Source organism: Neopelma chrysocephalum, unplaced genomic scaffold (genome assembly GCF_003984885.1).
Source record: "Neopelma chrysocephalum unplaced genomic scaffold, ASM398488v2 Primary Assembly neopelma1_97116, whole genome shotgun sequence".
NCBI classification, from domain to species: Eukaryota; Metazoa; Chordata; class Aves; order Passeriformes; family Pipridae; genus Neopelma; species Neopelma chrysocephalum.
In genome coordinates this window covers 3,068,125-3,085,645 of record NW_020925758.1, presented here as the reverse complement: position 1 = coordinate 3,085,645, position 17,521 = coordinate 3,068,125, and the positions used below count along the sequence as shown (strand labels likewise).

Sequence of the window (17,521 nt, the reverse complement as noted above, 5' to 3'; positions counted from 1 at the left end):
TATCAGGGGCTCAGATGTGATAAACATCGAGGGTTTGCCCTTCTTCCTGACTTTGTCCCCCAGTAATGCTGAGTTTGCAGCATCTCTGTTTCAGTTTTGCTGCTTTCCTTATTTTTTTTTTCAGTGGCGTAATAGAGTGCCCTGAGCAGTGGTAGGGAAATAAGGACTAGTGGACTTTCTGGAGAGGGATGAGGAGAGTCCTCTGATGCTCCTTCTCCTCTGATTGGTACCTGGGCACGTCACTGGTCAACTTGGTTCGCCAACGCTGCTGTAATTGGGAACAGGAATTTCAAATGCAGTTAGTGTTGGAGTTTATTTTTTTTTTAAATGCTGTAAGTATGAAAATGACTCTGTGTTTCAGGCTCAAAAGTCAAACATTAGGCTGTGTGATAATGAGTTTTGACGAGCAGCATTTGGGGACATTGTTTTGACTTTATACATTATGCCTTTAATACTGGACCTGTATGTGCACCATGTAGAATCACACAATGGGTTGGGTTGCAAGGGACCTTAAAGCTCATCTCATTCCACCCCCTGCCATAGGCAGGGACACCTTCCAATATCCCAGGTCACTCCAAGCCCCATCCAACCTGGCCTTGGACACTTCCAGGGATGGGGCATCCCCAGCTTCTCTGGGCAACCTGTGCCAGGGCCTCACCACCCTCACAGGGAAGAATTTCTTCCTCACAACTAATCTAACGCTGGCCTCTGAAGGAGTTTTGTTTGTTGAAACATTAACATACTGGTTTGTGCTTTCCTCTGCAGCTGGCCTGTGGACAGTGTTCACACTCGGCGGGGTGGGCAGCAAAGCGTCGCCGCAGCTGGAGCAGTGCTCCCCGCTCGCCAGCCAGAGCCTGCTGCTGCTGCTGGTCTTGGCCAACCTGACTGATGCCCCAGACATGCCCAACCCCTACAGGCAAGCTATTATGTCCTTCAAGAACACACAAGGTTCGTATCTGTTCTTATCTGTAAGCATGAGCTGTTGAAAGTGAATTTTAAGTTGCTGTGATTTCTTGGAGGTTCTCTTTCCAAAAATTGTTGTTCTTCCAGCAAGCCCATGGAAGAGCAGTAATTGTGCCTTTTCTTCTGGGAGTTTTGGGGTGAAGTTCCTCAGCTGCTGGAATTTAATGGTAGGGACAGAGGGAGGATACTTTGTCCTTCAGACTTGAGAAATATTAGAAAACTTTGTGATTCTAGTCCTGTTTACAGTTGGACAAGATGATCTTGAAGGGTTCTTCCAACCTTGATGGTTCTGTGACTCCATGATTTCATAAAATATGAATAAAAGTGACCTATAAGTAGGTAGGCTGTCCAAGAGTCTGCTGGAGTCACCTAAAACTTTACAGAGGAATCCTGTTTAGCTGGAGTCATGTTCCTTAGAGTGAAGATAAGCAATTGAATTACTACCTGGATGGATTTGCTGACTATATTCTTCTGTTGCAAGTGTGAGGAAAAAATATAATTTTAATAAGATTAATTTTAATAATTTTAATAAGGTTAATATAAGCACTTTCATAAGTTTTGCATGTGTGGAAGGTTTCAGAGTTGTTTCAGTGCTTGTCTGATTTTTGAAAAGGCTGGTTCCAGTCCCTGTGTCAGGTAACTGCAGGTGCTGTGCTGCACTGACTGACAGAGGGTCTTGTGTGGGACACAGTGATTCCTTGACACAGCCTGGACTGTCTGGGCAGCTCAGTGAGCAGCTGTGCTGCTTTTCATAGAATCACAGCATTGTTTAGGTTGGAAAAGCCCTCCAAGACCGTCGAGTCCAACAGTTCCCCAGCACTGCCAAGGCCACCACCAATCCATGTCCCCAAGTGCCACATCCACGTGGCTTTTAAATCCCTCCAGGGATGGGGACTCCAACACTTCCCATATATGTTTTATGGACTTAAATCTCTTAAGTTTGAGCTGTAGGGTTTTACCTTTCATTGGCTTTGTGCAGGTTGACAGCATGCACAGAGTTCAGGAGGAATGTGACAGCCTATGAAGCCACGATGATCCCTCCGAGTTACTCACTTTCAGACAGTTTTTGTATTCCTTTAACCATTAAGCATTTAGCAGGTTGAGCTCTAAATTATTTACCTTTACCTAGGAAATTTTGTTAGATCATGAGGATGGAGGTTTGTTCTCATTAGAAGAATTCTGAATCCTAACGTGCACCTTGGATTTATTGTATGCCATTTACAGGTGGTTGAGATCAAATAGTTGATAAAGTTTTTGTTTTGCTCTATTTTTTAAACTGCAAACTTCCATTAACGTTTTATTTTGGTTGACTTTGATTAAATTCACTAGTAGCCAGTAAATTTTGTTGAGAAGTGTTACGCGCTTATCATTATAAAATTTTAAAAGAACTTCTTCTATGTCAAAAGTAGCATAAAAAGCGATATTTTCTCTAGATGTGTACGGTTATAGAATGACTTATGGTTTCCCAGAAACTTGCTTCCGCTTATAATGCTTATAATTGAGCTTAAATTTGATTCTTGTAAACATTCTGAGGGCTTGGTATGAGGAAAGTGAGATGAAAAAAGAAGGCTGGTTGCTGTCACAATGATCTATAGCATGTGACTATAAAAAGAAAACTTTTTTTTTTTAAAGTAATTTATATAATTTAATTGTGACGACACTAGTAGAATTCAGGGTAGTTTTCTTTATTCTGCATGGTCTAGAATAGTTTAATTTTTCTGTTGATCAGCTTAATGTTCTGTAGAATAATACAGGATTGTGCTGCTGTTGCTGGTAAGTTTCTTTAATACTATTTAGATTTTTATTACTGATAGTGAAAGGCTATAAATCCAAGTGGCACAGTTTCAACATCCACCGAGGTGAAGCTGGAATGTCAGTGGACATTTCTCAGATAATGAACTGTGGCATCAAGGATGGAATTGTTCTGATTTTACTGCGTCCAAACCTCCCGTTGTGGAGAGGAATTTTCGCCCAAAGCAGGAGGTTTTACACCAGTTGGTCCACAGGTGTGGTCAGTAGTTCAGAAGGGGCAGGTTTGGGTCTCTGTGGTGCCTGTGGGTGCGTTGGTTTGGGACAGGCAGGGTTCCCTTCACCACGGGGCTGTGTCTCGCCTCCGTGTGCGCGACAGCGCTTCCCGGCTCCCGCAGGCAGGAGAGGGGGGTTTGCTCCAGGGCTCCTGCTGACTCCAGCTGAATGGCTGGAGCTACCACGCCTCGCCCAGGCCAAGGGAAGCGGCGGCTCCCCAGCACGTCGTCGGCTCCTCCGGGCCCCCAGAAAACTGAGGGGAGCCAGGGCTCCTGGGGGGCTCCCACAGGGCCTCCAAGCACTTTCTCCGTCCAAAGCGGGTGGAAATGTTGTTCAAAATAAGTGACGACTGTCGCATTCTTCTGTGCTGAAAGCTGTTTAGGAACTTCGCCAAGAATACGGGCTACAAATCAGAGAACCACAGTATAGTTTGGGTTGGAAGGGACCCTCAAGATTGCCCAGTTCCATCCTGCCATGGGCAGGGACACCTTCCAGGTGTCCCTGCCACGTCCAACCTGGCCTTGGACACTCCCAGGGATGGAGCAGCCACAGCTTCTCTGGGCAACCTGTGCCAGGGTCTTACCACCTTCAGTGTAAAGAATTTCTTCCTAATCTATTATCTAAATGTCTCTTCTTTCAGTTTAAAGCCATTGTCCCTTGTCCTGTCACTATTTGCCCATGTAAAAAGTCACTCTCCATCTTTTTTAAAAGCCCCTTTGAGTTCTAACCTTTTCTGTTTCCTCTGGAAATTCCTAGACCACAGAGATCTGTGCAGATGTTTACCAGTATTTATTGAAACTGGTAAAGGTTCTGTGAACAGAAATCTGTTCTATTTTCACTTCCAGCTCTGGCACAGAGTGTATTGTGAATATGAACAAACTGCTGTTACTTTGAGGGATGTCAGACGATGTGATGTCATGTTTTACACCACTTAACCCATGAAACTCCCCACCACACACATCTAAAGTCCTGCCAAAATCTGTGTTTCACTGAGATACCATGATAGTCTTGACCTATGCACATATCCCCTTCATGCCAAGGAATGGCTGGATGGGAGATACTCCATATTGATGCCAGGGAACTAAACCTGGAAGTTTGGGGTGCAGGGTTTGGAAACACATGAATTGTCAGCATATTGGTTCCTGAGAAGATATTGTAGCTGTTCTACTTGCAGCAGCTCCTGGGACCACATTCCTTCTTAGCAGTGAAAGTCATTTGGACAAAAAAAGAATAGCTTTATGAAAAAAGAAGAGTGTTTTGTGCAGGTAGAGGGGTCTAACTGGAGCTCATGTGGGAAGACAGCCTCAGCTTTTTTGGCACAGCTGAAGCTTCATGAGACCCTATTAGGGTTTATGACCATTGGTGATAGGAGTTATGGATGATTTTTATTTCCTCCTCACTGTGGTGTCTGTATAAAATATTTCACCGAGAGATTTTTATCTGAATGATAAACATCTTTGTTCAAGATTTACCCTTATTTCTTTATTTCAGATAACACTGCTTTTTCATCGTCAAATCCACACGCTTTCCAGATTAACTTTAACAGCTTATACACAGCTTTGTGTGAGCAGCAGAAGTCTGATCAGGCCACTCTCCTTTTGTACATGCTTCTGCACCAGAACAGCAACGTGCGGACGTACGTGTTGGCACGGACAGACATAGAAAATCTGGTAAGTCCTTCTCTGCCTGCCTGATTCTCATCATGAGGGGCTGGACCTGAGTGTCACCAGCTGCCAGTGGTCCCTGTTCTGCAGCGGGGGCAGCGGGTCCTGTCTCACTTTTTCACCAGTTCTAGCTCACTTATTCATTTTTGTTACGTCATCTCAGGAGTGTGATGCAGAACATGTCACTGCAGTAAAGGGTAGTACTGGTAAAGCTACAAGGCTGTCTCTTTCCCTCTTTCTCTGTGCTACTATTATGATCCAGGTCAAACCCTCTCACTTCTGTGATCGTAGTGTAAAGAAACTGGTGGCAAGTATCGTTCTATTTATTATTTTATTTATCTCTTTTAGATATTTGGGCTAAAAAGTTGCATGAGCTTACTGTGTACATTCAGGAATAATAGTTAACAAAATGAGCTGTAACTTGACTAACATGCCAAATGTCTTACAGGGTTGACCTGAGACTGAAACTCCTCATGGAGCAGCTCACAGGTTTTATAGAAATACAGCTGTAGTGAGTTTTTAGCCACTTAAATAGGATTGTGGTTAATGGGCAATATAACAGACACCTGGTATGGTTTTTGTAGGTTATAAATTAGCTTATGCTCCCCACTTTAGTCATGTCACAAACCACTTTAGCAAATCTTACTTATTAAAAAGCATTCCTTTAATAAGATAATGGCTGTCTAGGGGGATTGGTAACGGAATAGAGAACCCTTTCCATTTTAATATTTGAAATCTTGCCAGGTAATTAGATCCCTTGCCTGTTTGATGGCAGATACGGAGTGAGTTTGGTTTCAGTCCAAGTTCCAGCAGATGTATTGCTAAAATCGGAGTTGATAGACGCCACTGTTGGCAAACGGGGGTGAGATGGTTGGTATTGAATTGATTCAAGACTGAACTCCTGTGTCATCTGCTGCGGATTATCTGGGCAAGGGCTGAGTCATTTTGCATGAGTTCTGTGAACAAATGGCAATGTATAATTTTTGGGGCAGTTAGTGTGTGATATGAGAAGTTTAACAGCTGCTGACCTTTACAATTCGCTGTATCTTTAGAATCATCAAATAGAATCCCAGAATGGTTTAGATTGGAAGGGACCTTAGAGCTCATCTCATTCCAACCCTCTGCCATGGGCAGGGACACCTTCCACTAGACCAAGTTACTTTGGAGAAGAAAAGGTTAGGTGTGTGCTTTGTTTTAGAATCATGTTGTCTGATATACTGTAAAACTTCCAGAAAAACCATGAGGTGCATGTGTCAAAACAACTCCAGATGCAGGTACTCAGATGCTCTGCAATGTGGGATATTTTCATATATTAATACCTAAAAAAAAATAAATAAAAAGATCAGAAAATCCCAGAAATCATCAGCAACATCTAACACTTTGTGGGAAAATCTGAGAAAATTCAGACAAGCATCAATTAAAGGTCAACAGTATGTTTTTTGGGGGTAGTTTGTTTTTTTTTGGATACCAGCATTTGAAACTGCCTGCTCTTATTTTGCTCTTTCTGCGTATTGCTGCTTTTTTGTGATCTCTACGGACAAGTTACTGACATATTTATCCAATCCTCTTGTTTTTATCGGGCCAGTAGGTAAGAATGAGCAGCAACCAACTGAGAAGAGCAATTGTAATTGCTCGGTAACACAGACCCAAAAAGAATTGGGGGAGTAGGAAAGAAATCATTATCTCCTAATTACAACCCTCCAGTGAAAAAAAGCTAATTCAGTCTTGGGCTTGTAAATGAGATGAAGGGACTTGAATATTGGAGCTGGTTATTCCTTTCTGTATGGCAAGGGTGGTGCTAATACACTGTGTAGTCTTCTGGTGGTGTACTACCATACTATTCATAAAATAGTTACAAGCTGTTGAAAAATGGAGACAGTGTAGAGAATTTTAATTTTTGTTTGCCTTAAAATTACCAATAGAACTGTGAGAGGCTCAGGAATCTAACATGGTAGGTCAGAGAAGAGCTTGAGAAGCATCAGGACGTGTATGTGCCTTCGTAAGGGGGAATCCTTGAACAGAGAGGACTCCCTGCTTGCAGAGAGGGGTGGTGATTCATTTGTATATGAGTCTCTCTCTGTCAGTTATAGGTAAATACCTTCACCTTCTGTTGAGCTTCATGTTTTATTGTTAGTGAATGAACTTTTTTGCTCCTACAATAAATCTGTTTGGCAGGAATGAATAGGATCTTTGTGTGCCTTTCAAAACTTACGTCACTTTGTATGATTTTGTAGAATTATAATATGGATTAAATATCTGGTGCTGTTTGGGATGTTCACATCTAGGATTTGGCGAGGATCTTCCAGAAAGTAGAGGGACAGTTGAAATAGGATGCAATTAACAAATATTTGATAGGCATAGCATTGTGGTCTGTGGATGGGAGAATGTTAAGCCTTTTCCTGTTTGAAAGGCAATTAACACCAATATTGCAACTAAAAATGCCAGTGAGATTTCTGCTTATAAGAAATGAGCTATTCAATGTGTTTGCTTTGGCTGCTGAGTTGAGCTTTTGTTGCTGCTCAACATGACTGGACTGAAATAATGTATATAATGATGTATTTATATCAATTGATGGTGCAGCAGTATTTTTACCTGTGGTATAAAGTTGGCTTAAGCAGGTTACTGCTTGGGTTTTGTTGATTTCTAAAGACAAGCTATTTTAAAACTCTTTATTGGGGAAACCAAGCTGGGACTGAATATAGCACCTGCAATTTTCAGTGTCTGTTTTTACCTGCCACTTGTTTTGGGGATTAAAAGTAACTTTTTAATGGTGGCTGTGTCTTGCCAGTTAAAAGCTGCTCCTGATGGGGGAGTGTCAGCAGTGGTGGTGGTTTACTGACTGTAAGGTCCAGTAATACAAAAATAGCTGGTTGTTGTCTTGTCAGTGCATGAGTGGACAAAGCCATCGCATAAGAAGGAAGCTCCCTGAAATGATTTTCCTCTTTTGGAGAAAACTGTCTCCTCCAGATTCCAACTGGCATCTCCCAGAGTCTTTTCGCTTTTCTGTTTTAATATAATTAGAATTTTATTTGAATCTTACATCCTAACTTTTTTATTTAAGTTGTGGCTTGTCAAACAGCTTTTGTTCTGAGCACAGTAGTACTTGTCCTAAAGGTGTGTGCACCTTGTAATCACTGTAAAGGAAAAAGTGTTGGAAGGAGGAAGGGTTATAGAAACTGTTTTCATCTGGAAATGGCAGGTAAGAGTTGCCATTTGCCTCCCTGGGCTTAATCTGGTGTGGAGATGGAGAGAAGCCTAAAAGAGGAGTGGAAAGGGAATCGTGGCCAGGGCAGTGGAGGTGGGAAGAGGTTTTGAAAGAACAGAGGTTTGTTTGGGGCAGGAGGACTGATTGCAGTAGTTTGGAAAGCCAGTCCACTGTTCAGTAGCTGGTAAGACTTTGACATATTGACTCATAGGGAAATGTCTCTGATCTCTTAATATCAAGGCATGCTTTTTAAATGTAGTTGGTAGCCACACACTGGCAGGACTCGGAGCACTTGAGGAACATGGATTGGCTTTTTCAGCTACAGTTTGAACTAATATTAATGTGCATAGAAAGAGAAGATATTCTGAGCTGTTTGGAAGGATTATGCTTTGCCAGAGTGCTTTGTGTGGAATTATTTAACACTAACCACACTGGATCTCAGTTACCTTTAAAGGTCTCTTCCAAGCCAAACCATTCAATGATTCTATTTGGGATCTGCCTAGAAAACCAAGAAGTTGAACCACTGGTTGCCTTCAGCAAGGCTTTTGTTGTTCTCCCTGCAAAGTCCAGTTGTAAATGCAATTCTTGGTTAGTTCTATGTTGCTTCCAGCTCTATGCAGCTCATTATCATAACTCTTGGACTGGGAAAGGACTTAGAGCTTGTGCAGTCAAAGCTGCATGCAAGTGTTGGAGGTAGAAATAATTTGAACAGTAGACTAAAGTTAAAATAATTTAAACAGTGGACTAAATGCTTGTCTCCCTTTTCCCCTACCCAAGGAAAAGGGCTAATGTTTTTTGGCCATACATCAGTTACATGTTCTAGGGAAAACCTGGTCTTTAGTCAAGACTGATATTCAGAAAACACAAAGATGTTGACTCAAGTTTCTACTGGAGAGAGAAGTTTGTGAAGGATCCTTTAAAATGGCAAAGGAAGCATGATTGCAATGTATAAATATTTTTATGTAATGTTTTTTATTTTCATATTTATTTAATAGTAATAAAAATATTATTGTAAATATATTGTCCCTCAGCTTCTGTTGCGGTCTTGTCTTGACCCTGACCAAAGCATCTGTCAAAAGGTTTTGTGGCCTGCAGCATTTAGATCAATCTCATTTCATTTTAATAGAAACTGTTTTAGTATGTTCCAGCTGTTTTTGAGGATGGTTGATTGTAAGAGAACATTTTGGTAACTTCAGAGGCTTGTGAAGCACTCGGTGTCCTGGCCGCTCACCAGAATAGGTTTCACATGATTCATCCTGCTGCACTTGGCCTGTTTTGAAAAACAGCAAGCCTTTAGGTGTCTAGAAGCTTCTTGGAACTGAGAGTTTTCTCCAGTTCCTTTTTCCAGGGTATTTTGTGATTTAGGCCTATTTCTGCAGCCTGGGGAAGCCACGTCGTACTGAGCCAGTGGAAAGCTAATTTTCAGTTGGTAGAGGGACAGCGTTTGCATCTGGATTAACTTTAGACTAGCATTCAGGTATGCTTGCTGTTGCAATGAAATCTCATTTTCGTTATTATTGCAAGACTTTGGCTTAAACTGTTCATCTTGGTGGAAATGTTGCAAGACCTTGGGCTGAACTCTCGTCAAAATGTCAGTTCTCTTTGGCTGCATATTATCTAAAATTGGAAAAACAGGCCTTTTCTAGTCTTAACCCAACCAAAACTGGTTCTTTTCCGGGATCATCCTCGCACACCAAAATGGGATTTGACTCGAAATGCCTCTGTTCACCTCAGCTCCAATTTGCATGGCTAGATTTGATGAGGAAAGTCCTTTCACACCGGGCATGTGGTAGCACAGATGGTTAGAAACAACTGTTTTCCTACTTGAATGGTGAGAATCTTGTTTAGCAATTTGATTTTCCCCGTAGTGTAGAGAGGAGAACTGAAGCATGAGGGGCCTATGGTAGGTATGGCTGGGAATCTCATTTATTAGGGATTGAAATTCCATGTCTGACCACACGAAAGCATTTGTTTAGACTCTCTTGTGGAGACAAAATCACTGCTTAGGGGTGGTTATTTCAAGAGGGAGGAATTGGTATGATATTGAGAAGGGCATGGGAGCTTTAGAGCCTCCTCTGTTTATTGTCTGAGGTATTTGAAGAATAAACTAACAGGCACGTTTTTCCTTCCCTAAAGGTTCTGCCAATTCTTGAAATCCTGTACCACGTTGAGGAAAGGAACTCACACCATGTTTACATGGCTCTTATCATTTTGCTAATCCTCACAGAGGATGATGGCTTCAACCGATCCATTCACGAAGTGGTGAGTTGTTGTTTTGGTGAATAATCCTTCAGCTCTGAACATTATTTCAGTGTTTACTTGTATGAAGATACATTGGCAGACACGTTCCCTCATAGGAGGCTGAATGGGCTCATCCAAGTTTGATGACAGACACATATTTCTTTTGTAAGGATGGGTAACCTGAAGAGCAATTTCAAAACTTTTCCGAGTGAAATGAACAACACACGCTCCCTCTTGTAGAGGAGGTGCTGTATATACCTCTTTTTTTGTCTTTTTTGGTGTTCCTATTGCAAAGTAACGTGGTAATAGCCAGGCAGGCTGCCTCAAAGATGCTGAATGTTTGCTGTGGAAGTGGAGGGCCTAGAGGAGAGGGGAAAAAAACAGGAAGCCTGTTTTTATTTCTAATTAAAATCTTTGCTTAACCGGTTTGATGCAGCTGAGAGGAGCTTTTAGCTGGAGTTTTATTTTCCAGACTGACTGTTACTTCCTTACTTGGCATTTCTGTTTGTGTCATTCTGCTAGATTCGTTTCTATTTTATGTTGTCCATATAATAGAATCCAAATTTTGACTAACTTTAGTGGACCTTGACCATCTGTGCTGGACAATACCTTGGAGAACTATGTTCTAGTTTCCCAGCTTCTGAAGCTGTGATAATGCATGAGATATCTGCACTGTTTTAATTTCATTTTTAGACTGGGACACAGAAACTCTCTCTTGGGTTTATGTGAAATTATTGAAATGGCAAAAAAGCTGGAAGCTAGTTTCAAGGTTTCTAAACAGAACTCTTCCCAGGTAAATTTCCAGCCTGTTTTGGAAGGAGAGGCAATTTTTTTTGGTTATTTTCTGAAATTTCGGATTATTTACTATAGCTCTGAGAGTAGAAAGCAAGAAGAGATGCAATTTCCTGGCAATACCTTTTAGGAAGCAGCTTTTAGTAGGAGCACCTATAGTAACCAGGAAGATGACTGAAATATTTTCCCATGTGCCTTGAACCTGTAAATGTGCACCAGAGGTGTACGTGTGTGATGTGTATTTTTGGGTTCTGTGTCACTAAGTCATTTAACCTCTCCCATAAACTGAGCTTCTTGAGGGTTGGAGCACAGCAAACAAGGCTTCATTCCTGCCTCAGTCTCTTCCCCCATCATTCCTCATTCAGTTTGAAGGCTTTACACGCAGTCTTTTAATAAATTCCTTACTGGATGAGTAAAAGTGGAAGATTTCCCTAAAATTTCTTAATGAGGATCCAGCTGTGAAATGAAAACATAAATCAAGTTTTCTTGTCCGGTTTATTCTTGCCTTTCAGCTCACCCTGCCAGCAGAGTTGTAGTGTTTGCTGTGCAGTGTGGATATTGGTTTACTACTTCCATCTTAATAAAAACACAACCCCCACCTTGTTCCTTCTACCCTGCACTGATTTCTTTTTTTTCAGTCGTGCCTTTGCTTCTTCCATTTTCTTCTGAATTTAACCTTTGATTTTACTTCAGATTTTCAGTAACTGCTTCTTTCCTCGCCTCTGTGCCTGGTGAGAAGCATCTGTTCATTAACAGAGTGTGGCCAGAGTTTTGCTGGATTTGCTTCTTAGGTGGATAATGAGAGGTGGCTGTGAGGTACCTGAGCCTGCAGCACCATCTGTGTGAGCTTCTCCTGACAGCCACACTGCAGAAAAAGCTGTGAAAATGCGAACTTTTGCCCTCAAAAACCGAAGCAGTGCTATGGCACTGCAGAGAACAGGTGTGGAATAGTCTTAATTCCTCCTCCTGTCCTCCTCTGTTCCTTACTATTCTTCCTTTTACCCTTTTCTCCATTCTCAGCTGGATGGGTTATGTTCGATGCCAAAGGAGGGAGGAAATTTGGAGGCAAAGCAGCTTTGCAGTGCCTTTTTTATTGAACTTAAAGGCTTTTTCTTGCCCCCTTCTCTTAATCTGAGTGTCACGTGGGTGGATTGGATGCAGTAAAGGAGAAAGAGGAGGTTTCTCCTTGTTCAGATATTAAACTATGTGCTCTGACAGTCACCTGAATGAACTGTGACACAGACGGGTTGGTAACTGTGATACCAACCCTTAAGTGTTCCTTACAGAAAGGATTCCTTACTTACAAAGTTATCTTCGTGATCTACATCTTCTGTGCCATTCCATTTACTGAGGAATGTGGATGTGAAAGTGCAAATGTGAACATCACATCTTCTCTTGTGAACTCTGGGTAGTGGGTACAGGTATGGGTAGTGGATTCCTACAGATCCTACGATGGGGAATAAGTGAAGGGGGGAAAAGGTTTCAAAATCATGCTGATAAATCACTTCCCCTCACCCATCTTTTTGGATTATTTAAGTGGCTGTTTTCAGGTATGAATGAGCAAGTTATGGTTCAAAAGCTACTCTCATACTTTCTTAAATATTCATGTCTCCTAAAGGCTGAGAGGATATGATAGGGCTGCGAAATTGGGGGAGTCAGAAAATCTGTGTGGGTCTTTCTGTAAAATGTGAGCATCTAGCATCAGTTTCACAAAACCTTAATTCACCACAAATACCTACCAGATTTTAGCAGTTATGGCAGGACTATTTTTTTCCTCCATCACTATGAAGAAATAAAGATGTATTTTAGATCAACCTGTTTTTCTCTCTGCTGCTCTGTATCCTGTGTACTGTCCTTATAAGAAGCATGACTATACAGTCCATTTATGGGCTATTTTCCTTTGTGGCATTTAACCCACATTTATTTATTGATTTTTAAGATTAATTTTAGTAAGCAAAGTTTTATAAATCTGGTGATTATACCAGCTGGTAAAGAGCTCAGGAAACCACAAAAACTCTTTTTTACTGCTGTAGGATGCTGAAGGATTTTTTTATTTAAAATGAATGTGGTCTTAACTGCCTGGAAAATATGATCAAAAGCGTAGGTCCTGTTCCTGCAATTGGCTGAATGCAGTTAGGTCACTGTAACCACATAGAGCTCAATTGCTTTCACTACTACTACTACTACTACTACTACTACTACTACTACTACTACTACTACTACTGGTACCAGAGTAAATGAGTAAACAGAGGAATTCCTCAAAGGAGACATGTATTGGTGATTTTTGGTCTCTGATTTATGAAACTGTAAATAAAATTACACCAGATGTCAAAATAACATAATACAAAATGTTATGTAGCAGTAACCTTTTAGTACTACTGCAGCACTGCATGCTGTAGTAAATGGTGATAGACTGTAAATCACGATTTAACTGTTTACTTTTAGTGTGTTAAAAAATATCTCATGAGGAAAGTTGTGGGAAACAGAATCTTGCTGCTTGGTATATGTAGGTCTGTGCTCCTGCTCTTTGCATCTGCAGTTTGTGCTCCCTGAGTTGTAGGTGTCCAGGAGCCTGGTGTTAAAAAGACTAATTCATCAAAACATTTTATTTTTTTTTTCTTTAATTATTCTTGCAAGACCACCCCAGGACTGAGCCTTTTCCTTTTTCCCTCCCCTTTTTGATGTTATCTGCAAATCAATGAGATTGGTCAATTGTGGCACTGTTTTCAGGTAGATGATTTTGAAATTTATAACATTTTCATGGTTCGTGCTTCCAAAACCCAAAGCCTCGTGAGGGATGGTGGTGGTTGCTGCAGTTGTTTTTCAAACAGTTGTTTCATTGCCTGCCAGCTGTGGTTGCTTTCTTCATTGTGGAGGAGAGGTAACAGGTTCTCAGAGGTAACTTTTTAACCTTGGATTTATTTGTTTTTTTAGGAGTAAGTGTATTATTTCAAGGAATAGTTGTCTCAGTGACTGCCCTTTTCCCAGGATGGTGTTTTTAGAGTTTCAGGGGAGAACCATTTGCCATTTCTGGAGCGAGGCCGGGGCACGAACATGTCTTTGTCCGTGCTTACAGCTGTCAACATGTTTTTTTAACAATCTCTGGTAACTTCATGTTTTGCATTAGGAATTTGAAACTTTGTCAGGTGGCCTTTATGCCAGGGCTCTGTTGCTGATAATGTGACTAATTGTGACCAAATTACCAGTCTCGGGGGCACAGGGAGTCTGTTTCCATCTGCGCAGCGCGTATGTAACCGGAGGTGCCCTGACGTCCGTGGTGACTGAATATTCTGATTCTGCTGTTCCCAGAGCCAGCTGGGCTGTTTGCATCCTCCCCTGCACAGGGGTCATGTTGTCAGGTGAAATCCATAGGGACAAGCCGAAGCTTATGTAAGTGCTGCTTCCAGCTCCTCTGGGATGACACTCTGCTCCCAGTGGTGGTTCTGTTGCTGCTTGGCAGTGGTTGAAACCACACAGAATCGTTTAGGCTGGAAAAGTCCTTTAAGATCATCAAGTCCAACTGTTCTCCCAGCCCTGCCAAGGCCACCACTAACCCCTGTCCCCAAGTGCCACATCCACATGTTGAAAGTGTGTAGGAACAGGAGCCCTGATGTGAGAGGAGGAATTGGAAACAGGCTGTGGCTGGCTATACAAGGAGCATGGGATGGTGTAATAGGAGAGAGAGATAAGAATTAAACAAGAAACAAGTAAGATTTGGGACTGCTGAGCAAAGAAATGAGTAAAGAGGCAGGACAGGAACAGAGTGGCAAAATACTGGGGAAGATGGAGGCAGCTTTCTTTTTGATGAGAGACTGGAATGGGCAAGGTAGGACAAGGGGGAATGGCTTCTTGCTGCCAGAGGGCAGGGTTAGATGGGATATTGGGAGGGAATTGGTGTCTGTGAGGGTGGTGAGGCCCTGGCCCAGGTTTCCCAGAGAAGCTGTGTCTGCCCCTGGATCCCTGGAAGCATCCAAGACCAGGTTGGATGTGGCTTGGAGCAACCTGGGCTAGTGGAAGGTGTCCCTGCCCATGGCACGGGGGTGGGACTGGGTGAGCTTTCAGATCTCTTTGGGCCCAAACCATTCTGTGATGCCATGATGATAAGGTGTGTGTGAGGGAGTGGAAGCTGATAAAAAAAAGAACTGAGAAGGAATGGGGTCTGTGGGGGCAAAGAGGTGGGAATGAATTACAGGGAGGGAAAACTGGAAGGATGATGGCTTGTATAAAGCACAGGGAGCCATGGGTGGATGAGAAAGATGTGGATGGAGGGCTCAAGGTCCTGCTTGAGATTACCTAACTTGTCCCAGTCCTATTCCTCTTGTCCCACTGGGGCACCTTTTTGGAGAGAGAATTTGATGGGACCTGCTTCTGAGTCCCAGCTTAGTGTGAATCAGGAGCTTCCACTTTGCTTCATAAAGTACAGGGATGTGCCCCACAAAATAGCACCAAAGGGAGTGGGAGGAAACATGGGGCTCATTTTATTTGCGGGAGGAGGTTGCTTTGCTATTTCACTCATAAATGAGAGACTACAAGAAATACCTTATTAGAGATTTAATGATTCAAGCTGATATTTTTTTGTTGAGCTAAGTGTATTTTGTCTCAGAGAGGAAAAAAAAAAACACCAGCCCTTGGGTATTATTTCAGAGCAAATCGATTGCAATTATGTCTTTTCAATAATCTTCTGGAAATGTGTTTGGATTTGCATTGTGCGTCATGTCAAAACAAATAATATTTTCTACCTCCCATTTTCGTAGCTGTATTGTGTTTTACAAGGAGTGTGTTAGATTTTCAATAAGGTTTTAAAAGTCAGGAAATGAAATGTGCAACCACAACTTATCCCTCTTGTATTTATGTGTTACAGAGTGTAACCATTACTTAATGATCATATACTATATTTTTCAAATAACAGTATACTTTTGTTCTGGAAGGTTCCAATGCTAAGCTTGAGGTATTTTTTTTTTTGTCAAAGTAGTTAATTAATTTTCATACATAAAATCCTCTCTTGAAAACAGGTATATTCACATAGTCATAAATAAGCCATTATTAAGAAATCACAATTAATGGCAACCAGAATGACTGTCTACACTTATTTTATGATTTTGCAGCTGTGAAGTAACCCAAGAACTTGCTATATCTGATCATAGGTTTGTGCTTAGCAGCGTTGGGATGATCAAGTTCTCCTCTAGCAGTGAAGTTCATATATGTGTAATCCTTTAATTACCCAACTAACAGCTTTTTAACTTTTCAGTTGCCTTTTTTTGGTGAAAATAGGTGTGGATTTTGCTTTGTCTTTCAGGCATTTCCTGTTAATCATCTGTGTTGTTCATAACAACTAGTTGTCCTTGTTTACTGAAACTCCTTGGATTACTTGCTTTCATTTATACCATCACCACTTTGTCTTAAAATAGTATTAGTGACTTGTTATAACTAGAAATTATATCGGTTTCCGCATCCACTCATCGCCTGCTATTTCTGGAAGCCTTTCTTGTAGTGATTTCATGTTTCCTATCTGTTCCTCAGCCTTGACCATTCTTCCCTTAAATACCTCTCAAGTCTTCCCCTCTTCCCCGTATTCTGATTTTGTGACCCTTTTAGCAAAAGGTGTTTACCAGAACCCACCACACCTGAGCCTGCAGCTGGGGATGTTTGCCACCTTTGCCATTAATTAGTGGTTTTCCCATCTATGGGTTGCAGTCATTGGCTTCATTTTAGCTTCCTTGTGGGAAATAGGAAGGTGCTGAGAAAGAGTGAGGTACTGTGCAGTGTGTGATAATGGACATACCTTTTTAAAATTGATTTTAAATTTATTTCAATGTTCTGAACTTTTGTCTCTTCATATATTGTAAAGAAAGGACTTCTGTTATCTCAAACTGCATCAGCTTACCAACTAATAGGAGTCATAACCAGAATGCTATTTGAAATGACTCTTGTACTATGAAAGAGCTTCAAGAGACAGAGAATGATGGAATGCCAGGATGTCTTGGGTTTGGAGAGACATTCACGCTCATCCAGTTCCACCCCCTGCCACGAGCAGGGACACCTTCCACTAGGACAGGTTGCTCCAAGCCCCATCTAACCTGGCCTTGAACACTTCCAGGATCCAGGGGCATCCCCAGCTTCTCTGGGAAACCTGTGCCAGGCCTCACCACCCTCACAGACAGCAGTTTCTTCCCAATATCCCATCTATCCCTGCCCTCTGGCAGTGGGAAGCCATTCCCCCTTGTCCTGTCCCTCCACATCCTTGTCCCAAGTCCCTCTCCAGCTCTCCTGGAGCCCCTTCTGACACTGGAAGGGCACTCAGGTCTCCCTGGATCCTTCTCTTCTCCAGGTGAACATTCCCAGCTCTCCCAGCCTGGCTCCAGAGCAGAGGGGCTCCAGCCCTTGGAGCATCTCCGTGACCTCCTCTGAACCTGCTCCTACAGGTTCACGTTCTTCTTGTGTTGAGAGACCTAAATATAGTCAGAAGTGTTTTCATATAACTTCTTAAGAGAAGAGGTTAAATAGAGGTTGATAATTGAGATTGATGGGGTTTGGAATTTTTAAGACATCCGTATTATTTTCATTGAATCTGAAGTTTCAGTAAAACACACTTAATATCTCCAAGATGAAGTTATACAGAGCAGCAGCTTTG

At 41.9% G+C, this 17,521-nt stretch overlaps 1 protein-coding gene across 4 annotated transcripts in view; it reads left to right on the top strand.

Moving 5' to 3' along the window:
* DYM (dymeclin) overlaps positions 1-17,521 on the top strand; it is a 215,703-nt gene that overhangs the window by 75,941 nt on the left and 122,241 nt on the right. For all 4 annotated transcript variants that reach the window (XM_027671645.1, XM_027671642.1, XM_027671643.1 and 1 more), the window contains exons 9-11: positions 766-948; positions 4,480-4,658; positions 9,994-10,119. In XM_027671645.1, the coding sequence (XP_027527446.1) occupies positions 766-948; positions 4,480-4,658; positions 9,994-10,119 (488 nt within the window). The remainder of the gene's footprint in view (positions 1-765; positions 949-4,479; positions 4,659-9,993; positions 10,120-17,521) is intronic.